Here is a 19,479-nt window from a genome sequence, read left to right as displayed (position 1 = left end):
TTTATTAAAAGCTCCCAAAATCAAGAAAAAGATTAAATGTTCTTTTTTACCAAATTTGACTTGAGCAGAATCAGGTTTTCATTAATAAGTGAGAAAGCTTAGGTAATATCTTGTTGATCAAAATAATAAAGAACTCTTTGTATATGGTCCTCAGTTTTCTTCATAGGAATCATATGGCTTTTTGTCCCTATTTTAAACCAAAGGGCCTCAAGTATGCACTATGATTGTAAAATAAGAACCAACAAAAAGAAAAGGCATCTAAGACACCAAAACAAAAGTTTTAAGCATAAATAATGGATAAATATTGAAATGTGCACATAAGAACAAATATAACAAGACTCCATTACCATTTCAGAATTCCTTGCATTCAATAATTAACATAGGCCTGATATCCCCACTAACCATATATTGTTACAATTAGATCAAACAAAACAAAACAAAACAAAAGATGAAAGAAAGAAAGAAAAGAATCGAACAAAAGAAACTATGAACCAACAACTAAACACTGCTTTCACATCAGTTAATGAGATCTTCCTGAACATGTTCTAAGTATTTGATTCCATCCTTGAACAATATATTCCATTTGATTGTACAACAAAATATCTTCGCCAACCTTTCTTCAACCCACTCTCCACTTTGAGGTTTTCTTATGGGTACACAACATTCAGCTTATGGGCCATGGCGTATGCTTGACATCTAAATGAAAAAAAAAACTCGTCTAATGTGCAACTAAATAATGGAATGATGGGTTGTTTGTTACCACCTATTCTGATCTTCGACGATCCTTCTGATTGTTGTTGTACATAGGCAAAAGCCAATGCTGCCCAGGTTTCCTTCTTCCAAAACACCTCCAATAAAGAGCAAACACAGATAAAACCACACCAATTGGAATGGCCCACCTGTATGAAAGAAATTGGAGGAGTATGTATAATGTTCATAAGGCACAAGTCTTCTTCTTTAAGTATGTATCAATTACAAGATTGCCAATTTGCCTCTGAGATTTTAAGGCCTTGTTTGATGAAGGGTTATTTGAATTTTGTATCCTATCATCAAATCACTTCATCAATCAAATCATAAACCAAATTACCCTTTGTTTTTTTTATAACATTTTAAATATGGATATTTTAGTCATTTAACCATATAACCCCAATAATTTAATTTTTCATCAAGCAATTTTTTTCCAAATAAACCCGACATCAATCAGTATAATACTTTTGTTTCTTCTTCTTTAAAAAAAACATAACAATAATGAAGGGGCCAAGAGTGGAATTATTTGTTCTTACCTGTCCAAATCAAGGATGGGGCTGTAAACAAGTGTTTCCCATGTTGTTACAATAACATGCCAAACTGAATTGTAATAAAGTGATTCTGGCGACCAGAACAACCTTGTATATGTCTCCAAGAATATAAAGAGTATCCATGCTCCAATTTCAAGCAAAATAAACTTTATTAGGAACCGCCCTATCACAACCATAACCAGCGAGAATGTCACCAACCAGTTGAAAAGTCGGTGATTGTATTCCTTAATAAACAAAGATTTCGACTTGTCCAACATCTGAAAAAAAACAAATCAACAACATATGCTCTTAAAACAGACCATACAGGAGCATGTGAAGAAAAGCATCACATACAATTTATTTATTTTTTAGTCTAATCATATAAAATATGCTACCCTAAATCTTTTTTGGAACTTGAGCTGCATACCACCATTTAAAAGAATTTTCTCAAATTCTGAAGTTATAAAGAAATTAAAAGAAAAACTGTTGAAAAATTGTATCAAATTAAATCAATAGCTGGACAATGTAGATATTAAACAAATAATAAAGAAAATAGGTAGTGCTGGAAGAGAAAGAACCTTCATCATCCGATTTTCGTAACTGTTTTTCAAAGGCCCGACACACTCACTCTCAAAGCTCTGATTGCACTGGAGAAAGCCTGCGTTAAATTTTGCCATGGAAGGAAGTCTAAGGATTTGAAGTTGATCCATCGTATCTTCGCATTTGGTATACAATGATTCACACAATCTTGAGGACTGGTATTCATTTGCCAATACAAAATTCTTGTGGACCTGTGAGTGCATCCCATATTAGTTTTAAATTTTGCAAATTACAATCCTTTCCCAGAAATACAACACCACTAAAAATAAAGCTTATTGTTTATGTTTCTCTATTCGTTTTGAGATACAGATAAATGTTCTTGATAAAATAAATGTTTAATAAACCAAATAAAAATATGAGTTCTTGATTTGATAAAATTTGAAAATAATGTCTGGACAATACTTAAAGACTATTTTACCATTATAGTAACTTAATTTGATTATTTGACCGGACTTTTAGTTTTATTTTGTACGCTCTTACTATATTAACAAGTTAAGTCATTTATATCTTACGCAATTAAGCCAGATATTTTAGCTTAATTTGATCTGAATCTAAATAATTGAGTTTAGATAAAGTTATCAAACACAATTAAGTCAATCAATACTTAATTATTTAGATTATGTGTGTTATTCAGTACATTATCATTATGAACCTAATTTATGCACATCTCATAGTTTGTGAATATGAATATAATAAATTCAATATTTAATCCAGAGCTAAATGGATACCTTCTCGATTTCTTCGTCCAGCTTCTCAACAGATTTCTTTGCATGATTTCGGCCAAAATGTTGTTCATCAAACATTTTCATGGCTTCTCCTCTATTTTCTTGATGATCTTTTTCCAGATATTTCTCTGGAAGGGGTAATTTCAGGTTACCCATTTGATCACTGTAAAACTTCAGACATCGCTCCGTAATATCCTTGTTGAAGACCTCCACAAGTGAGCCCGTTGATGGAATCTCTCCTTTATTCAAAGCCTCAAGAATCTGTAGCAGTAACATGCTTTGATGAAGACAGTTTCCCAATGATTAACATCATTGTAACCATTAATGAATTTTGTAACTCAATTTCATGTTAACTATCAAATTCTACTAAAAATCAACATATCTAGTGAAACCAATTATTGTTGCAGATATCAGACTACAGCTTTCTCAATCATTTTATAACAGATGTTTAATCATAATAACAATGCTGAAAAAATGAATAGAAAATGGTTCATAAAGTGCTGCAGTATGATCACTTATGAGTCAGCTCTGTAATTTCACTGATTCACAAAGATTACATGCATCAAATAAAATATAAGAATTTAAAATTTACCTGCTTCAGAAAAGAAACAAACTCCTTTCCATTAAGATGTTTTCCCTGCACAATTTTTGGACGTATAGAAGAAGTAACGAGTTTCTTCAATTCTTCTCTCTTCTTAACATAACTAGGGTCAAGTTCACCATCCTTCATATCACAAAGCTTTGTACGTTGTAGATGAGGCTGTTATAAAGTTAAATATAACCATCAGATTATCCCCAGAGAAAAGGTCTAAATGAGAAGCTTTTCTCTCCTAATAATGGTTAGAAGTTCAAAAACTAGCTTAGGCTTGGCCTAATTAGTTCACAAATCTAAAATCTGCATATAGGAAAAACTCTTTACCAGCAAATATTGTGAGAAACTACATCTTTTGGAATCAATAAAGACTAAGAAATGGAGAATACAATTAGGAAAATTCATACTTGAGGTAAACTAAAAGCTGTGCTGTTGTCACCCATGATAGCCAATGAATCCCGTATCTGGTTGACCTGATTACATACATAATTTAAAAGAAAAGAAATAGATTAAAGACAGGCTTGAATTAAAACTAAAACTAGTTGAAATGTAAAATATAATGGAGCTTCACCTGATCAATGTTTCTGTCACCTGCCATTTATAAAAAAATAAAATAAAAACTCTAAATAAAATCTTATTCTGCAAATACTTGAGGAAAGAGAATTTCATATAAAGAGAACAGCTAACCATTTGAATTTGGGACATGCCTAAGAGCTTCATCTACCATCTCTTGTACAGATTTCCCTTCTGCAAGATGATAAAAACATTATGAGCATTAATCAATCACGAGCGTCATTCAAAGATTTGAACCAAACATTGTTTTGCTACACTTAACTTATCGGGCTGTTTTATTACCCAAGTTTTTTCATGTTAATCATGATATGAAAAATCTACATTTGTCATGTTCACCAAAAATCAGTCATCTAAAAGTTAATTTTATCATGATCCAGAAGAAATATTTTATACCAAATGTAGCAAAAAATTACATTATAATTTGGATTATGATCAATAAAAATATCTACCATTTCTTGTACAGATTTCCCTTCTGCAAGATGATAAAAACATTATGAGCATTAATCAATCACCAGCGTCATTCAAAGAATTGAAGCAAACATTGGTTTGCTACACTTAACTTACCGGGCTGTTTTATTACCCAAGTTTTTTCATGTTAATCATGATATGAAAAATCCACATTTGTCATGTTCGCAAAAAATCAGTCATCTAAAAGTTCATGATCCAGAAGATATATTTTGTACCAAATGTAGCAAAAAATTACATTATAATTTGGATTATGATCGATAAAAATAATTTGTATACCTTTTTCAAAAAAGAAATAATAATAATTTGTATACCAAATGAAGTGACAAAAATTACACGAAAAAAAAATTACTTCCAATTTTTACTTTTGGCGATTCTCCAAGAGATAAAATAATAGTTTTCAAATCGGCTCATTATACACTATGGAACCCCAACTAAAACACTTCAACTTGGAGGGTATTTGTCAGTTTATATGAGTCAGGTAGATTAGATCCTCCTCACAGTCTAGTGCAAAATGTGTTTTTCAAGGAATACACAAACTTACGAAGAAAATCGCGTTGTATAAGCCACAACAGTTTAGCAGGTTCAAAGGCAACATCTTTCCCCTAAACAAGTGTCAAGAAAACAAAACTCAGCATACAATCCTTAAAATGATGTGAAGAAATAAATAGATAGAAGAGTACCTTCACTCTACAGCAGCAATAGTTGAGGCGACACCACACAACAACTCAGTGTTAGTACAAAAAGTAGGCATAAGAATCATTTACAAATAAAAATGTCGCTTCAATCCAAACAATATAAAGGAAATCTGAAAATTCTAGGATCATGGCAAACTCACATACCTTCCATAGAACTCTTCTGCAAGCTCAACAGCAAATGACAATCGAAAAATATCTGCCTCACGAATCTAACAAGAAAGACAGAGTACAAGTGTCAGTTTGCACTTAAAGAACACCTTACTGAACTATAAATCAAAGAAGAAGTAACCCAAGTGAGTACGAAAAGTCAAGAGGATATGGCTGACTCAATTGCTTTGTTCACAAGCCATATATCCTTCAAAGTTTTGGGGACATAGGTGGCTACCTTTTGCCTTAGAAATATAGAAAATCTATCATTTAGTATAAAAAGAGTAAGCCATCTGGACCAAGACATTGAGGTCTGAAGGACATGGATGTTTCCTTTGGTAGCCATTTAAAGGATCCATCTAATGTGAATACATAAAGCTGGCTCCTTAAATGTGTTAAATCAGTCATTTTAGCTTCAAGCAGATCCTGAGTCTTCAACAATAACATCTCAATGTGAAGAAATTATATCATAGATTATTAGATTCTCATTTGGATTAAGATGTATCATTGTCAGTAAAAACAATACCACACAAGTTCTTAACGTTTCCCACACTCCACATCAACTGCTAGAAAAAAAAGTATTAAATTGACAGAATACGTATAACAACAAGCCTATTTGGAAACTAGTATTTTGTCTCATTGGAAAAATCGCCATAGTTAAACATGAAAGTCATTTTTTCGTTTTGTATAAACTTTTTTTGGGATAATGATCATGAATACATACGGCTATTATGGTGTGATTTTGTTGCTTCATTTGAAATAGATATTTTTTTCTCAATCATGATCAAATTATATTTTTATCAGAATCATAAAATATTTTAGACCATTGTGATTTTAGCAAACATATTGTGATTTTGGCAAACATAACAAATGAAGAGTTTTCTTTATCATAATAAACATGAGAAAAAATGATCAAAACAGCTTGCTCCACTTTTTTGTCTTGAGTACATATTGAATTTTTTTCAGAATCCTTTGGATGTTAAGAAAGCAACAAACCGTTTCAGGCAGATTATAAACGAGGACAGAACTCAACACTGTTGCCAGAGCAAATATCCTGTTAAACAGTAATCATGAAACAGAATCAGCATATATATTCACACTGCCTTAAGACAACAAATGGGGATAATCAAGAAACTTAGAGAGTACCGATCATCATATACATTTGATTTCCCAATACTTTCAAACCCCTCTGTATCAAGGAAGAAAACTGAAGTTTTTTCTCCCTCAAATTCCAATTCCATTGGAGCACCCCACACCCAAATTCCTGTAATGAATATATAAACATTAAAATAACTAATAATGCATACACTGATTTCATCTTCAATGTGTTGATATTCATGTCGTACCTTTTGTTTTTGTGTCACGCATGTGCCCAACACCAAATCCTGCAAGACGATAAAGCTCAGGATCTTTAGAGGGACAGCTTTTACAGGATCTTAGTAGCATATATGCGCTCAGAATCTACTAAATGAACAATAGTATAGATGTCACCTTCATAACAGGAAAGAGAGAGAAGTTGATTCAGCAGAAAAGATTTTCCTGAACGATATGGACCAATAACCTAGAACAATAAGATAACAGTGATAAGAAAATAAGAGAAGCATCAGGCAGCAGTTTCATGGGTGAATGACATGGAAAACAGGGTATGGAGAGTTAAGCTGATAAAAACACCAAGACAAACAAAAAATAACATAGGGCCTTTGGGCTCTCTAGAAAACCATAAGGACTATTTTTTTTAGATCATAATTTTTTCCTTGGAGGAGGCTAGCACAACATCCTACTGCCATGACCCCCCGTTTCAATCAAGGTGCTTTCAGTAGGAATCAACTTGAGACCTCACCTCTCAAGTTCACAGACTCCTTCCACTTGAGTTGCCTTGGGTAGGTAAAAAACCTTAAAGGACTAACATATCAATATTGTCTAACTTGCACTTATTAGAAAATCAGTGATTGTTTCTTTCAGATAGAGGATCACTATTTGTCAACTCGCATAAAATTCTTCCAATTACTTAATGCAAGAAACTTCCATTCCTAGAGTTTCAGCACACTATAAAAATTATCCATTTCACTTAGTATCTTGGCTAAATATCTACTTCTGCAATAAGTGATAAATACATCCCTCTTTACAGATACAAGTAGAGTTGCAATAATCTCACCCTTGTGCATTACACTTGATACAAATCAAAGATATTTACATGTGAAGAAGATAATTTTAATACAATTTTATCAATATTTGAGCAATTGAACTAAACATTTAAACAAATTTGAAGCTTACAGCAACAGCAGCAATGGGTGTGGTAATTCTCTCAATGGCCTCCAACCCTTCCATTGAAATACGAAGCTTTGTATGGCCAGGATCAGGTTCCACAATAGGGAATCTAGATAAGGCAAAATGAGATATTACAAAATGATAAGCACAAATCACTGTAAATCCATAAGTTGAGAGGGGACAGTTTAAGATGACAGCAAGGCATGAACAATATCTTATGTTACATGACAAGTTAAAGCTTTATGCTTTTTAGATTAGATTTCAAATTTGAGTGAGATATTTCATTTCGCTTTGTTGATTGTGTTTGTGTGAAAACGGTTGTGTTTTCACCTTCCTTTCAAAACTCTCTTGTAAGGGAACTTTGGGATTTAATTTAATAAATGGCATTAAGCTGTTTCCCAAAACAAAAAGAGAGACATGAACAATATCAAATAGGAGCAGGAAAACATAAATCTATCCAGAAGCACCAGATAACTATTTAAAATTCTTTGTGAGTAAGAACCAAAAATAGTTTCCTTATTCTGATCACATTAACAAAATAGCTGCAACTACTAAATGTTACTATAACTAATTTCCTATTCCTGTCACACAATTGGAAGATTGATATTATTAAACTTTGCTGAGAGTAATAGTTCAAGAGTCTCCACCCTTGCTAACATTTTTTTTTTTGAGAAAACACCCTTGCTAACTTTGAGTGAGACAGATTGTAAGCTTTCCTCATTGTGACGGATTCCAGATTGGATTTCATGATTGAATAGAAATAGGAGGTAAGAGTCATCATATTATGATATTTGGATAACCACATATCGATTGCAGATTAATTCAATCTAAAACAACCCAACAAACTGACCAATTCTGCAACTTAAATTCTTAGTAACAGCAATTTGAATAAAGGAGCAGCTAAAATCTTGAACTGACCTGATTTGAACTTGGAGAATAACCAAGTTGGTGCCCAAATCAGTCAGTTCGTTTTCTAAGAAAAGCTCACCATCATTTCAAATGTACTTCTTAAATACTAAATACTCGTAAACTTTTGGAAATTGTCTTACAACTATATACTGGTTTTGGTGCCATTGAATGAAACAAAAGAAGTCACCCTTTTTTTTAAAGTCTGTGCTTTACCAGACTACCAGTTGGGTTCCAACAACAAGAATTGCGATCTATAACAAACAGTACACTAAACAGGTGAAATAAAATCATAAATCCGACATAGAACCTCCTAGGATTATCTTACAGAATCACATATTCAAATTTCTTCATAGAGGCTCAAAGGAAATAATGGATAGCCCATATCATGCACATACTAATAAAAAGACCTTAACCATAAACTAGTATAAAACCCATTAATGACCCAGTAAAGCACGAATTAAGAGGAATTTAATAAGAAAAAACGAAAGAAATTGGGGACATGCACTGAAGAAATTACTTACGCTCTTCGAAAATCTTCCATCGACAATGACCCAGATGCCAAAAGGCAAATAAACATGGGTAGAATCAAAACCCATTGAGAAAATGCCATTTTGCAAACGGATGAATATAACCGATTATCTTACAAATGAGGTAGAAGATTGAGATCGTTTATGAAGACATCGATGAAAGGCGAATGTTGGAGTTGATTTCCCCCCAACACGGCGACGCGGAAGAGGAGGCCTCAATAAGAGGACTAAGGAGAAAGGAAGGAGATTCGCGTCTTCAAAGGAAGGAAAGTTGACTTCCAAAGGTTTATGGAACGAAGAAATGGAGATTTTAGAGAGAGAAAAGGGATTACGGTGATCTGGGGAACAGGTGAACGGGGGGAGAAGAACGATTCTGCAACTGAAATCGGGGGAAATTAAGGAGGACATTATGGTAAAATCACCAGACATCTCATTGTGTCTGAAAATGATATATTTCAAATGGAAATAGGTTTAAAAAATAAATATGTTATCATTTCAATTAAAAATAATATATCTTTTACAATTCTTGTTTTCCTTTTATTAAATTGATAAAATATCTGACTTGATTCATCAAATCACTTATATAAGACTAATTTAAGAGCCTAGTTGAATTTGAGATTTTAAAAAAACTTAGGAAGTGAAAAATGGTAATGGTTATGATAATTTTGAAAAGGTTAGATTTTTTTTCTAATAAAAAGATTTAAAATATATAATACTAAATCAATAATAATAATTTATAATATAAGATATTTTAGTTGATAAGTTAAGTGATACGGTGAATGAGAGGGGTGTGAAATAATGTTTGATTAGATGTAATTTGAATGACTAATGTCTTTTTCGAGTGTTTGTTTGAATAAACGAATGAGCTTGATACGTCACATTAATACCCTATTAAAAATGGAAATGATAGAGAATGGAAATGATAGAGAGTGTTAAATGTTGTCGGTAATATTGAGGGAATGACGTGACAAATGTTTTTAGGATTTTTCGTCTCCATCTACTCCGTTTCCCCTCCACCATTTAACACTCAAAAAACTTTTTCTCTCTGTCAACAACCTTCGTCGTTTAACCCCTCACACACCGTCAATAACCCGTCTCGATTCTCTATCGTTCTCGCGCCCGCCACTTCTCTCCCTTCTCTTTGACCTCCTTCGTACGGTGAGACGAAATCCGTCATCCACCTGAGCTGATCTCGTCGTTCTTGTTGCCAAATTTGAAATGTAACGTTTTATTGTGTGGATTTTTTTTATGTTATACTAGTAAAAATTGTGCAATTAGCTAGCAAACGTAGCGATTGGTATTAAGAACAATGTATATTGTAATATTTTGATATTTTTTTTCTGTTTTGATACATTTTTTTGGTTTCTCCATTTTATTTTAAATGTAGCATAATGTGATATGATATTGTTACTGATTTGGATTTGGAGTAGATTGACCGGATTTTTAATCTTGATTTGGAGAATTTAGAAGGATTTTGTTCATTTGGAACATGAAATTACTTTCAAAGATCATATTTATAATACAGATCAAATTTGAGAATAAAGTGAAAAGTAAACCTGGGCAGTTAATATTGTTCTTGAAGATGGTCTTGTATTTGAAGAAGTTCTTTTTTCTGTCTATTTCCAAATTCAGCTAATTTTTCCATTGACATGATTTTGAAAATGAGTTTTTTCATAACTACTCTCTTCAAGATCATCTTAAAAAATTTACTTATAAATTGAACATCTTCAATATCAACAATTGTCTATCTTGAAATTCTGTAAGTTTATCCAATAAATTTCGAGTTGTAAATTCAATATATTCTGCTCTGTAATATTCCAATCTTTGAAGACAATGAATTTAGTTGAGATTTTTCTTTGATTGATAAACAAAATAATGGATTTGAGAAAGCTTTGGATTAAATTCTCATATTCCTCTTTAATATTTATTAACATGTCTTTGCAAATTAGACCGATTCTTTAAAATTTTTGTTTTTGAGTTTGTTGGCTTTAAATCATTCAATGAACTATTTGGAAATATTTTTAGCTTATTTGTTTTTTTGGGTATGAATAATGAATATTAATAATCTCTAACGTTTTCGATAAAACAATTATTTGTAGATACTCATTTTTCACCCCTAATTTTTTCTAGTTTAAAACAAGTATTTTTGAAATAATTGAATTTTCAAGAATAATTGATTTTGAATTTTAATAAAGTTAAGGTGATAATTAACTTAAGTTATAGAAACACAATAGTATTATCATATTTAATATATTTAAGGTGTATTTGTCATTTAAAGATATCTAAAATAATAAATTAATATTTTTTAAGAAAAAACGTTTATTTATGTAAATGTAATAACTGAACTTTTTGTTTATATAATTTGTTTAGTTAAATCTCTTGATTAAAAAAAGTTTAATTAATTAAATCACAGACATAGGATAAAAAAAATTAATAAAACTTTTAACATAAAAATGTTTTTTTATTCATGTTAATGAAATTATCAAATAATTTTGTTACATTTTTTTTATTTAATTAGTTAAATTTAAATTTTATAAAATAAAATTATCATGTAAGGGTACAAGAATTAATCTTTTCCCTTAAAAAGTTTGTTTTTAATAGTTAATTAGATTTTTCCTTTACATTAGGAATAATTATATTATTTTTTTCTCTTATCATTTTTTTATGTTTCAAAGATTTATAAGAAAGACCTTAAGTTTTCAACAAAAGAAGTTGTGAAAGGACCTATAAGCCTCCAACTTTAAGCATGGAGGAATGACATGATGACTTGGTCTTTTTGAATTAAAAATTCAAATAACAAAGTAATTACATCATATATTAAAGGATATATTAAAGGATTTGGTCAACAATTGAGATTATGACATGTTAATTGTAAATTGATGCTTCATTTTAATTTGTTCGGATTGTCGGGTCGAGAATTGTGGTTAATTTGGATATATATATATATGAGAGTAATGGATACTTGGGTCGGATTGTGGGTTGACACGCTCATAAACTTAAAACGGTTTAAAATAAAATTAAAAATACTATATGTATGTTTCAAACTCGCAACCTTACAAAACAAGTACAACTCTTTAACCAACTACACTAATAACACTTTATATTTTAAATTCAACACCAAATTAGATGAACGCATGACATTTTAACAATATAAGTTCAACTTTTTAACTAACTAATATATATAATGATACTTAATTTTTAAAGTGTCCGGATTGTCGGGTCGAGAGCTGTGGTTAATTTGAATATACATGTGAGAGTAAATGAATACTTGGGTCGGATTGTGGGTTGACCCGTCCATAAACTTAAAACGGTTTAAAATAAAATAAAAATATTATATGTATGTTTCGAACTCGCAACCTAACAAAATAAGTACAACATTTTAACCAACTAGGCTAATAACAATTTTTATTTTAAATTTAACACCAAATTAGATGAACGCATGACATTTTAACAATATAAGTTCAACTTTTTAACTAACTAATATATATATATATATATATATATATATATAATGATGCTTAAATTTTAAAGTGTCCAGATTGCCGGGTCGAGAGCTGTGGTTAATTTGGATATATATGTGAGAGTAAATAGATACTTGGGTCGGATTACGGGTTGACCCGCCCATAAACTTAAAACGGTTTAAAATAAAATTAAAAATGCTATATGTATATTTCAAACTCGCAACTTAACAAAACAAGTACAACCCTTTAACTAACTAGGCTAATAACATTTTATATTTTAAATTCAACACCAAATTAGATGAACCCGGAAATTTTAACAATATAAGTTCAACTTTTTAACTAACTAATATATATATATATATAATGATGCTTAATTTTAAAGTGTCCGGATTGTCGGGTCGAGAGATGTGGTTAATTTGAATATATATGTTTCGAACTCGCAACCTAATAAAACAAGTATAACCCTTTAACCAACTAGACTAATAACACTTTATATTTTAAATTCAACACCAAATTAGATTAACGTAGAACATTTTAACAATATAAGTTCAATTTTTTAACTTTGACCCGTCCATAAACTTAAAATGATTTAAAATAAAATTAAAATGCTATATGTATGTTTCGAACTCGCAACCTAACAAAACAAATACAACCCTTTAACCAACTAAACTAATAACATTTTATATTTTAAATTCAACACCAAATTAGATAAATGCGGGACATTTTAACAATATAAGTTCAATTTTTTAACTAACTAATATATATACATATATATAATGATGCTTAATTTTTAAAGTGTTTGGATTACCGGGTCGAGAGCTGTGGTTAATTTGGATATATATGTGAAAGTAAATTGATACCTGAGTCGGATTGTTGGTTGACCCACCCATAAACTTAAAACGATTTAAAATAAAATTAAAAATTCTATATGTATGTTTCGAATTAAAAATGCTATTACATTTTTATCATAATATTTTTTCGTGGTTTTTTATATCATTATTTGCACGTGTTACATGCTAGTTTTGTTTAATTTGTGATCGATTTAGATTACTAAAAATTTAGTTAACTAGGGTTAGGTTAGAAAATCAAAAGAACAACAGATATGTTACTATAACGGCGCATATGACCGGAGAATTGCACCTGCACTATCATACTGAGAAACACACCCTAGAGCGCATGCGGATGCCAACCGACCGAGAAGCCCTTCCGCACACAGAGATCGACACCTTCTCGACGCTTTTAGTGTTTTCGAATGTTGATGCGCACACAAGACTGAGAAACCTAGCCACACTCCATGTCTGGTTAAGTTTGTTGACGCTTAAGACCAATAAAATAGACCCTATGTGTGTTGTTGACTTCCACTCGACCAAGAACATCATATGCTCCCTTACTAACGTATATGATAGAGGAAATGCACCCATCTGCTGTAAGTTTTCCACCTACCTAAGAAAAATTAGCCTTTGTCTAAGTTCTCCTATCACTTATGACCGAAGGAGGGTTCCACCTAATAACTGCTACTTTTGGTTTCCATCCAACCGAGTGATGAAAATCCCAAGTTAGGTTTTACCGGCGCTTCCAGTCAATATATCATCCTTAGTTTTATATTTTTTCTACACAGGTAGTTAGCCTCTTAGGGCCACTTCCTACACCAGATGGATACCCGATGCTCGCTTAGGACTGACTAGAGGCTGCTACATGCTGGGACCGTGAGTTTGTACTCGACCGAGGAGCTAAAGAGGCTGGTTTCTGCACCCTACCGATGAGTTGACACTAGTAAAAAAAGACCTTTACCGATGGTTTTTCCCGAAGGTTTTGTAAAACTCTCCTAAATACTCCCGAGAGGAACAAATCCTTCGGGATTAAAAATAGATTCCGAGTGGGGTGTAAAATCTTCGGGTTTATTAATTATTACCGAAAGTTCGACAAAGAACTTTCGGTTTTTACCTTCCCAAAAAACCAAAAAAAAATCTAAGTGTTGGATGTGGGTTAATTGCGAAGGTTTTTGTAAAAACCTTCGGTTTTGAAATCCCTGGGTTTTTTAATTGCGAAGGTTATTCAAAGAACCTTCGGTTTTACCTTTTTTGAAATTCTCATTTCCGAAAGTTTTACAAAGAACCTTCGGTTTTGCTCAATTAAAAAAAATTCTAAATTTGGTAATGGTTATTTCCGAAGGGTCTTTAATAAACTTTCGGTTTTGACTAATATCAAAACCGAAAGTTATATGAAAACCTTCGGCATCAACCTCTATAAATACAAACCCTAACCCTTCTCTTTTTCATTTCACTCATCTCTCCTTTCTCTCTCTTCCGCGCCGCAGCCGCCTGCCTCCTCCACGCCGGTTCTTCTCCTCTCTCGTTCAGGTAATTTGTTTCATTTGGTTTTTTTTGTTTTGTTTATTATGAGATTTAGATTTCTTAAGTATATATATATATATATATTATATATCTAGATTTATGCTAGTTTACGTTATTTTGTTTGATTAATATATATATACATATATCTGAAATGCATTTAGGATATGGGTGATTCGACATGGAAGAGACTTCGGCGTACACCGGAGAAACTGCATCCGTGTTACTAGAATCTGATAGCACAATCATAAATTGCGGCACGTGAGGAAGAGGTAAGACAGATGACGCTGGAAATGGAATAAATACGATTAAGGGATGCGGAAAGAGGCCGTTTGCTCAGTGAAATTAAAACGGACAGGGCCGAAATGGCCCAGAGATTAAAGAATCTCGAACAAGAACTTGTATTGTTGAGGAGTCGACTGAATCAACCACCCCCTCCTCCCACCCCATCTAATAATTTCTAGATTTATTATGTGTTTATTAGTGTTTCCGTACGAACGATGACAATATTTTTATGTGTTATGTTTTAATATTCATGAATTATTATTATTATGTTTGGTTTGGTTTGGTTTGGTTTGGTTTAATATGTTGTTAATTAATTATGTTTTGTTTACTTTTCACCTTTTAAAAAAAAAACCGCATGGCCAAAACCGAAGGTTTATTTGAAAACCTTCGGTTTTGACCCATATTTAAAAAAATCTTAGGGTAAAAACCGAAGGTTTTCAAATAAACCTTCGGTTTTTACCCATATTTAAAAAAATCTTAAATTTTTCTAAGTATGGGGAAGGGTAAAAACCGAAGGATTATTTGAAAACCTTCGGTTTTGACCCATATTTAAAAATCTGAAAATTTTCTAAGTATGGGGTAGGGTCAAAACCGAAGGTTTTCAAATAATCCTTCGGTTTTAACAATTCCCAAAAACATTCTGTTCAAGGTCAAGACCGAGAGGTATATTTAAAACTTTCGGAAATAACCATAAAAAGCGAAAGTTAATTGTATAACTTTCGGTTTTAACACTTCCTAGTTTGTTAACTTATTTTGTTTTTAACCCACTAATCTTAACTTCTAACTAATATAATCAATTGTGTGTTGTATTTTAAAATTTAATATTGTATTTAATGTTAAAATCTTTATGATTGTGTTTGATTATTATAGAGAAGTCTATATGAATGTTTATGTTTGATTAACTTATGAATGTGTGTAATGTTTGATCATATGTATTGTGCAATATTTTAAAGATATCAAATGTGTTAAATTAATGTTGTTAAATGTCATTAGAAGGTCAAAAACCAAAGAATTTAACAATTTGTCAAGTGATAATTCCGAAAGTTATATAATTAACTTTCGAAAATAACCATCAAAACCGAAAGTTTTCAAATAAACTTTCGGGTTTGACATTTATCAAGACCGAGAGTTTTATATAAAACCTTCGATTTTGATGGTTATTTCCGAAAGTTAATTTTATATCTTTCGGAATTATCACTTGACAAATTATTAAATTAAAGTATTTTTTCTTTCAATATAGACTCTTAACTAGTATAATCAAATATGGGTTATATTTTAAAAATTAATATTGTGTTTTTTGTTAAAATGTTTATAATTGTGTTTGATTATGTAGAGAAGTGTATATGAATGTTTATGTTTGATTATCTTATGAATGTGTGTAATGTTTGATCATATGGATTGTGCAATATTTTAAGGATATCAAATGTGTTAAATTAATGTTGTTAAAGGTCATAAGAAGGTGAAAAACCAAAGAATTTAACAATTTGTGAATTGTTAATTCCGAAAGTTATATAATTAACTTTCGGAAATAACCATCAAAACTGACAGATTTACCAAAACCTCTCGGTTTCATCTAATTAAATTTAATGTTTTATATGTCAAACCCGAGAGATTTAGACACATCTATCGGAAATAAAAATTTCAAAACCGAGAGTTTTAATAAAACTTTCGGTTCTCAAAATGATCAAAACCGAGAGTTTTCAGAAAACTTTCGGTTTTAATCATTTTGAGAACCGAAAGTTTTATTAAAACTCTCGGTAATTACTTTATTAAAAAAAAATAAAACTCTTTTCTTTTCCCCCCGATTTTTCTTTCCCTAATCTTCTTCCCTGCTCGATTCTTCTCCCCGTTTTTTCCGCCCGCCCGCGCCGCCTTCAATCTTCAAGACACGACGCCGCCCGAAGACGACGCCCCCCGAAGACGACGCCCAATAGAAGACGCCACCGCCCGAAGACGACGCCGCCGCCCGAAGACGACGCCGCCGCCCGAAGACGACGCCGCCGCCCTTCCAATCGAAATCAAGCCGTGACCGCGCCCCTTCTTTTCTCCAAGCCGTCGCCGCCGTCGCCCGCGTCAACGCCGCTGCTCTCCTCGCCTTCAGATCTCCTTCAAAGGTTAGTTAGTTCATAATAACAGTTCTATATATGTGATTTAGGTTAGATATATAGGATTGAAGTTTAGGTTAGAATTTTAGGTTAAAATTTTGATTTTTGATTAGATTGAAGTTTGAATTATTGTTTAATTTAGGGTTTTAGTTTGATTTTGTTTTGGTTTGATTGGTTTGATTGTTTGTTGGTTTGATTGTTGTTTAATTGAAGTTTGATTTAGGTTAGATATATATGATTGAAGTTTATGTTAGAATTTTAGGTTAAAATTTTGATTTTGGTTAGATTGAAGTTTGATTGCAGTTTGATTTGGTTAGATTTATTGTTTAATTTAGGGTTTTAGTTTGATTTTGTTTTGGTTTGATTGGATTGATTGTTTGTTGGTTTGATTGTTGTTAAATTGAAGTTTGATTTAGGTTAGATATTTATGATTGAAGTTTGATTATTTGCTTGTTGGTTTGAATGTTGGTTAGATTAAGTAATGATATGTTATATATTAGGTTATTTTGATTTGATTAATGAATATTTGGTTATATTAATGTTGGTTATTGTTATTAGGTTTGGATTAAGAATTTCAGCCGCCCGCTGCCCGCCCGTCGATCGACATCCGCTGCTCTTCTTCGTCGCTTTGTTTGTGCAAGGTTAGTTCTTGTTGGTTTATTATATGGTTAGGTTAGTTTCATGTTAGATTTATGTTAGATTTTCATGTTAGATTTTCATGTTAGATTTAAGTCGAGATTTATGTTTGATTTGAAGTATGTTAGATTAGGTATTATGTTTGATTTATGTTAGATTATGTTAGATTAGGTTTGAAATGTGTATGAATGAAATAATGTTGAATTATAATTAATTGTTTTGAAATGTGTATGAATGAAATAATGTTAGAATATATGTATGCTAGATTTAAGTTAGATTTATGTTAGGTTTTATTATTGTTTGTTTATGTGGAATTTTGGTTAGAATATTAGATTAAATTGAATTTTGGTTGGATAATGATAGATTAGGTAGAAATTATGTTAACATTATGTAAGCCTAATTAATTTAGACAAATTTAAGTAAATAATAATGCGGGTTGTTTTTCCATTTTATTAGAAATATGGAAGTACCCGATAAAAGTTGGATGACCTTACGTCGAGATCATCCAGATTACGAGGAAGGTGTTGACAAATTCCTCGAGTATGCTGTTAGGAATACATCCCGACAAACCGTGAAATGTCCCTGCGTGAAATGCTTGAACACGCCGTTTATGGAAATAGACGAAGTGAAGACTCACCTCATCGTTTATGGAATAAATATTCATTATGAGTATTGGTATTTTCATGGAGAAAAGAGACGTACTACTCAAGTGGTTAATGAAGATGTCGATGAAGATGCCGATGACTACGATGATGATGACGACGATGATCAGTCGGAGGATGCCGTGCCGGAATTCAACGATGCGGGACCGGAGATGAATAATACAGTTAATGAAGAGGTCAATGAAGAACGTTATATGCACGAATTTATAAACGATATGTTCCCCAACGTTAATGACGTCCCGAGCAACGATGAACCAGTCGAAGATGCGCATAGATTTTATAAATTGCTTGATGATTGCAAACGGCCATTGTATGAAGGTGCTCGAATAACGAAATCATCGGCATTACTGAAACTACTTCACATAAAAAATGTATGTCAATGGACGAATTCTTCGTTCGATATATTTCTGCGTTTGCTTAAAGACTACATATTACCGATTGACGCTCAATTGCCAAACTCATACTACGAAAGTAAAAAATTCATTACTGATATCGGGCTTAAATATGACAAGATAGACGCATGTAAGAACAACTGTATGCTATTTTGGAAGGACGACATAAATGAAGATTTTTGCAGAGTTTGCGGTCTTTCAAGATGGAAAATCGACCAAACAAGTGGGACAGTTCGAGAGAAGCAAAATGGGAAATTCATTTAAAAAAGGTGTTGAGATATTTCCCTTTAATACCAAGACTGCAAAGACTATACATGTCCTCAAAAACAGCTCCAATGATGAGATGGCATAAAGAAGGAAGAGTTGATAGTGATACGTTGAGACATCCCGTTTATTCCTTAACTTGGAAGACGTTTGATGAAAATTATACAGATTTTGCTTCAGAATCTCGAAACGTAAGACTGAGTTTATCAAGCGATGGGTTTCAACCATTTGCAAATAGGAAAAAATCATACAGTGTTTGGCCGGTAATTCTCGTTCCTTATAATGTGTCACCCACAACTTGCATGGATTCTAGCAATTTCATTTTATCTATGTTAATTCCGGGTCCAAAGAGTCCGGGAGATACAATTGACATATTTCTCCAGACATTGATCGAAGAGTTGCATGAACTGTGGCAAACAGGAGTGAAAACGTTTGATGCACACACCTCACAATACTTTAACATGCGAGCGGCGTTGTTGTGGACCATTAACGACTTTCTCGCATACGCGAATTTATCAGGCTGGAGTACGAAAGGTAAATCC

At 32.1% G+C, this 19,479-nt stretch overlaps 1 protein-coding gene across 2 annotated transcripts; it reads right to left on the bottom strand.

The window, feature by feature from the left end:
- Positions 1 to 318: 318 nt before the first annotated feature.
- On the bottom strand, positions 319 to 9,139 carry LOC124919769 (guanylate-binding protein 4-like). Of its 2 annotated transcripts, XM_047460098.1 has the most exons (18): positions 8,776 to 9,139; positions 7,352 to 7,454; positions 6,569 to 6,638; positions 6,424 to 6,462; positions 6,224 to 6,341; positions 6,074 to 6,131; positions 5,075 to 5,139; positions 4,916 to 4,922; positions 4,777 to 4,837; positions 3,882 to 3,941; positions 3,766 to 3,785; positions 3,602 to 3,667; positions 3,195 to 3,362; positions 2,606 to 2,863; positions 1,856 to 2,068; positions 1,284 to 1,555; positions 764 to 899; positions 319 to 696 (listed from the first exon to the last, which is right to left on the bottom strand). In XM_047460098.1, exons 1-17 carry the CDS (start codon positions 8,862 to 8,864, stop codon positions 764 to 766), a joined length of 1,803 nt encoding a protein of 600 aa, XP_047316054.1. In that variant the 5' UTR covers positions 8,865 to 9,139; the 3' UTR covers positions 319 to 696. The 2 variants fall into 2 exon arrangements, with proteins under 2 accessions (XP_047316054.1, XP_047316053.1); XM_047460097.1 differs by having other exon boundaries at positions 319 to 899; positions 8,776 to 9,138.
- Positions 9,140 to 19,479: the final 10,340 nt, after the last annotated feature.

This window comes from Impatiens glandulifera, chromosome 1 (genome assembly GCF_907164915.1).
Source record: "Impatiens glandulifera chromosome 1, dImpGla2.1, whole genome shotgun sequence".
Taxonomy (NCBI): Eukaryota; Viridiplantae; Streptophyta; class Magnoliopsida; order Ericales; family Balsaminaceae; genus Impatiens; species Impatiens glandulifera.
The sequence above is the reverse complement of the archived record's forward strand: the minus strand, read 5'-3'. Positions and strand labels throughout refer to the sequence as shown.

Bases quoted from the DNA above. Each gene is read 5' to 3' on its own strand.
- LOC124919769 (XM_047460098.1), bottom strand. From the start codon at position 8,864: ATGGCATTTTCTCAATGGGTTTTGATTCTACCCATGTTTATTTGCCTT. The intron at 6,639-7,351 runs GTAAGCTTCAAA...TTATTGTTCTAG, and splicing joins CACCCATTGCTGCTGTTGCT to GTTATTGGTCCATATCGTTC. The intron at 3,786-3,881 runs GTTAGCTGTTCT...TATAAATGGCAG, and splicing joins GCATGTCCCAAATTCAAATG to GTGACAGAAACATTGATCAG.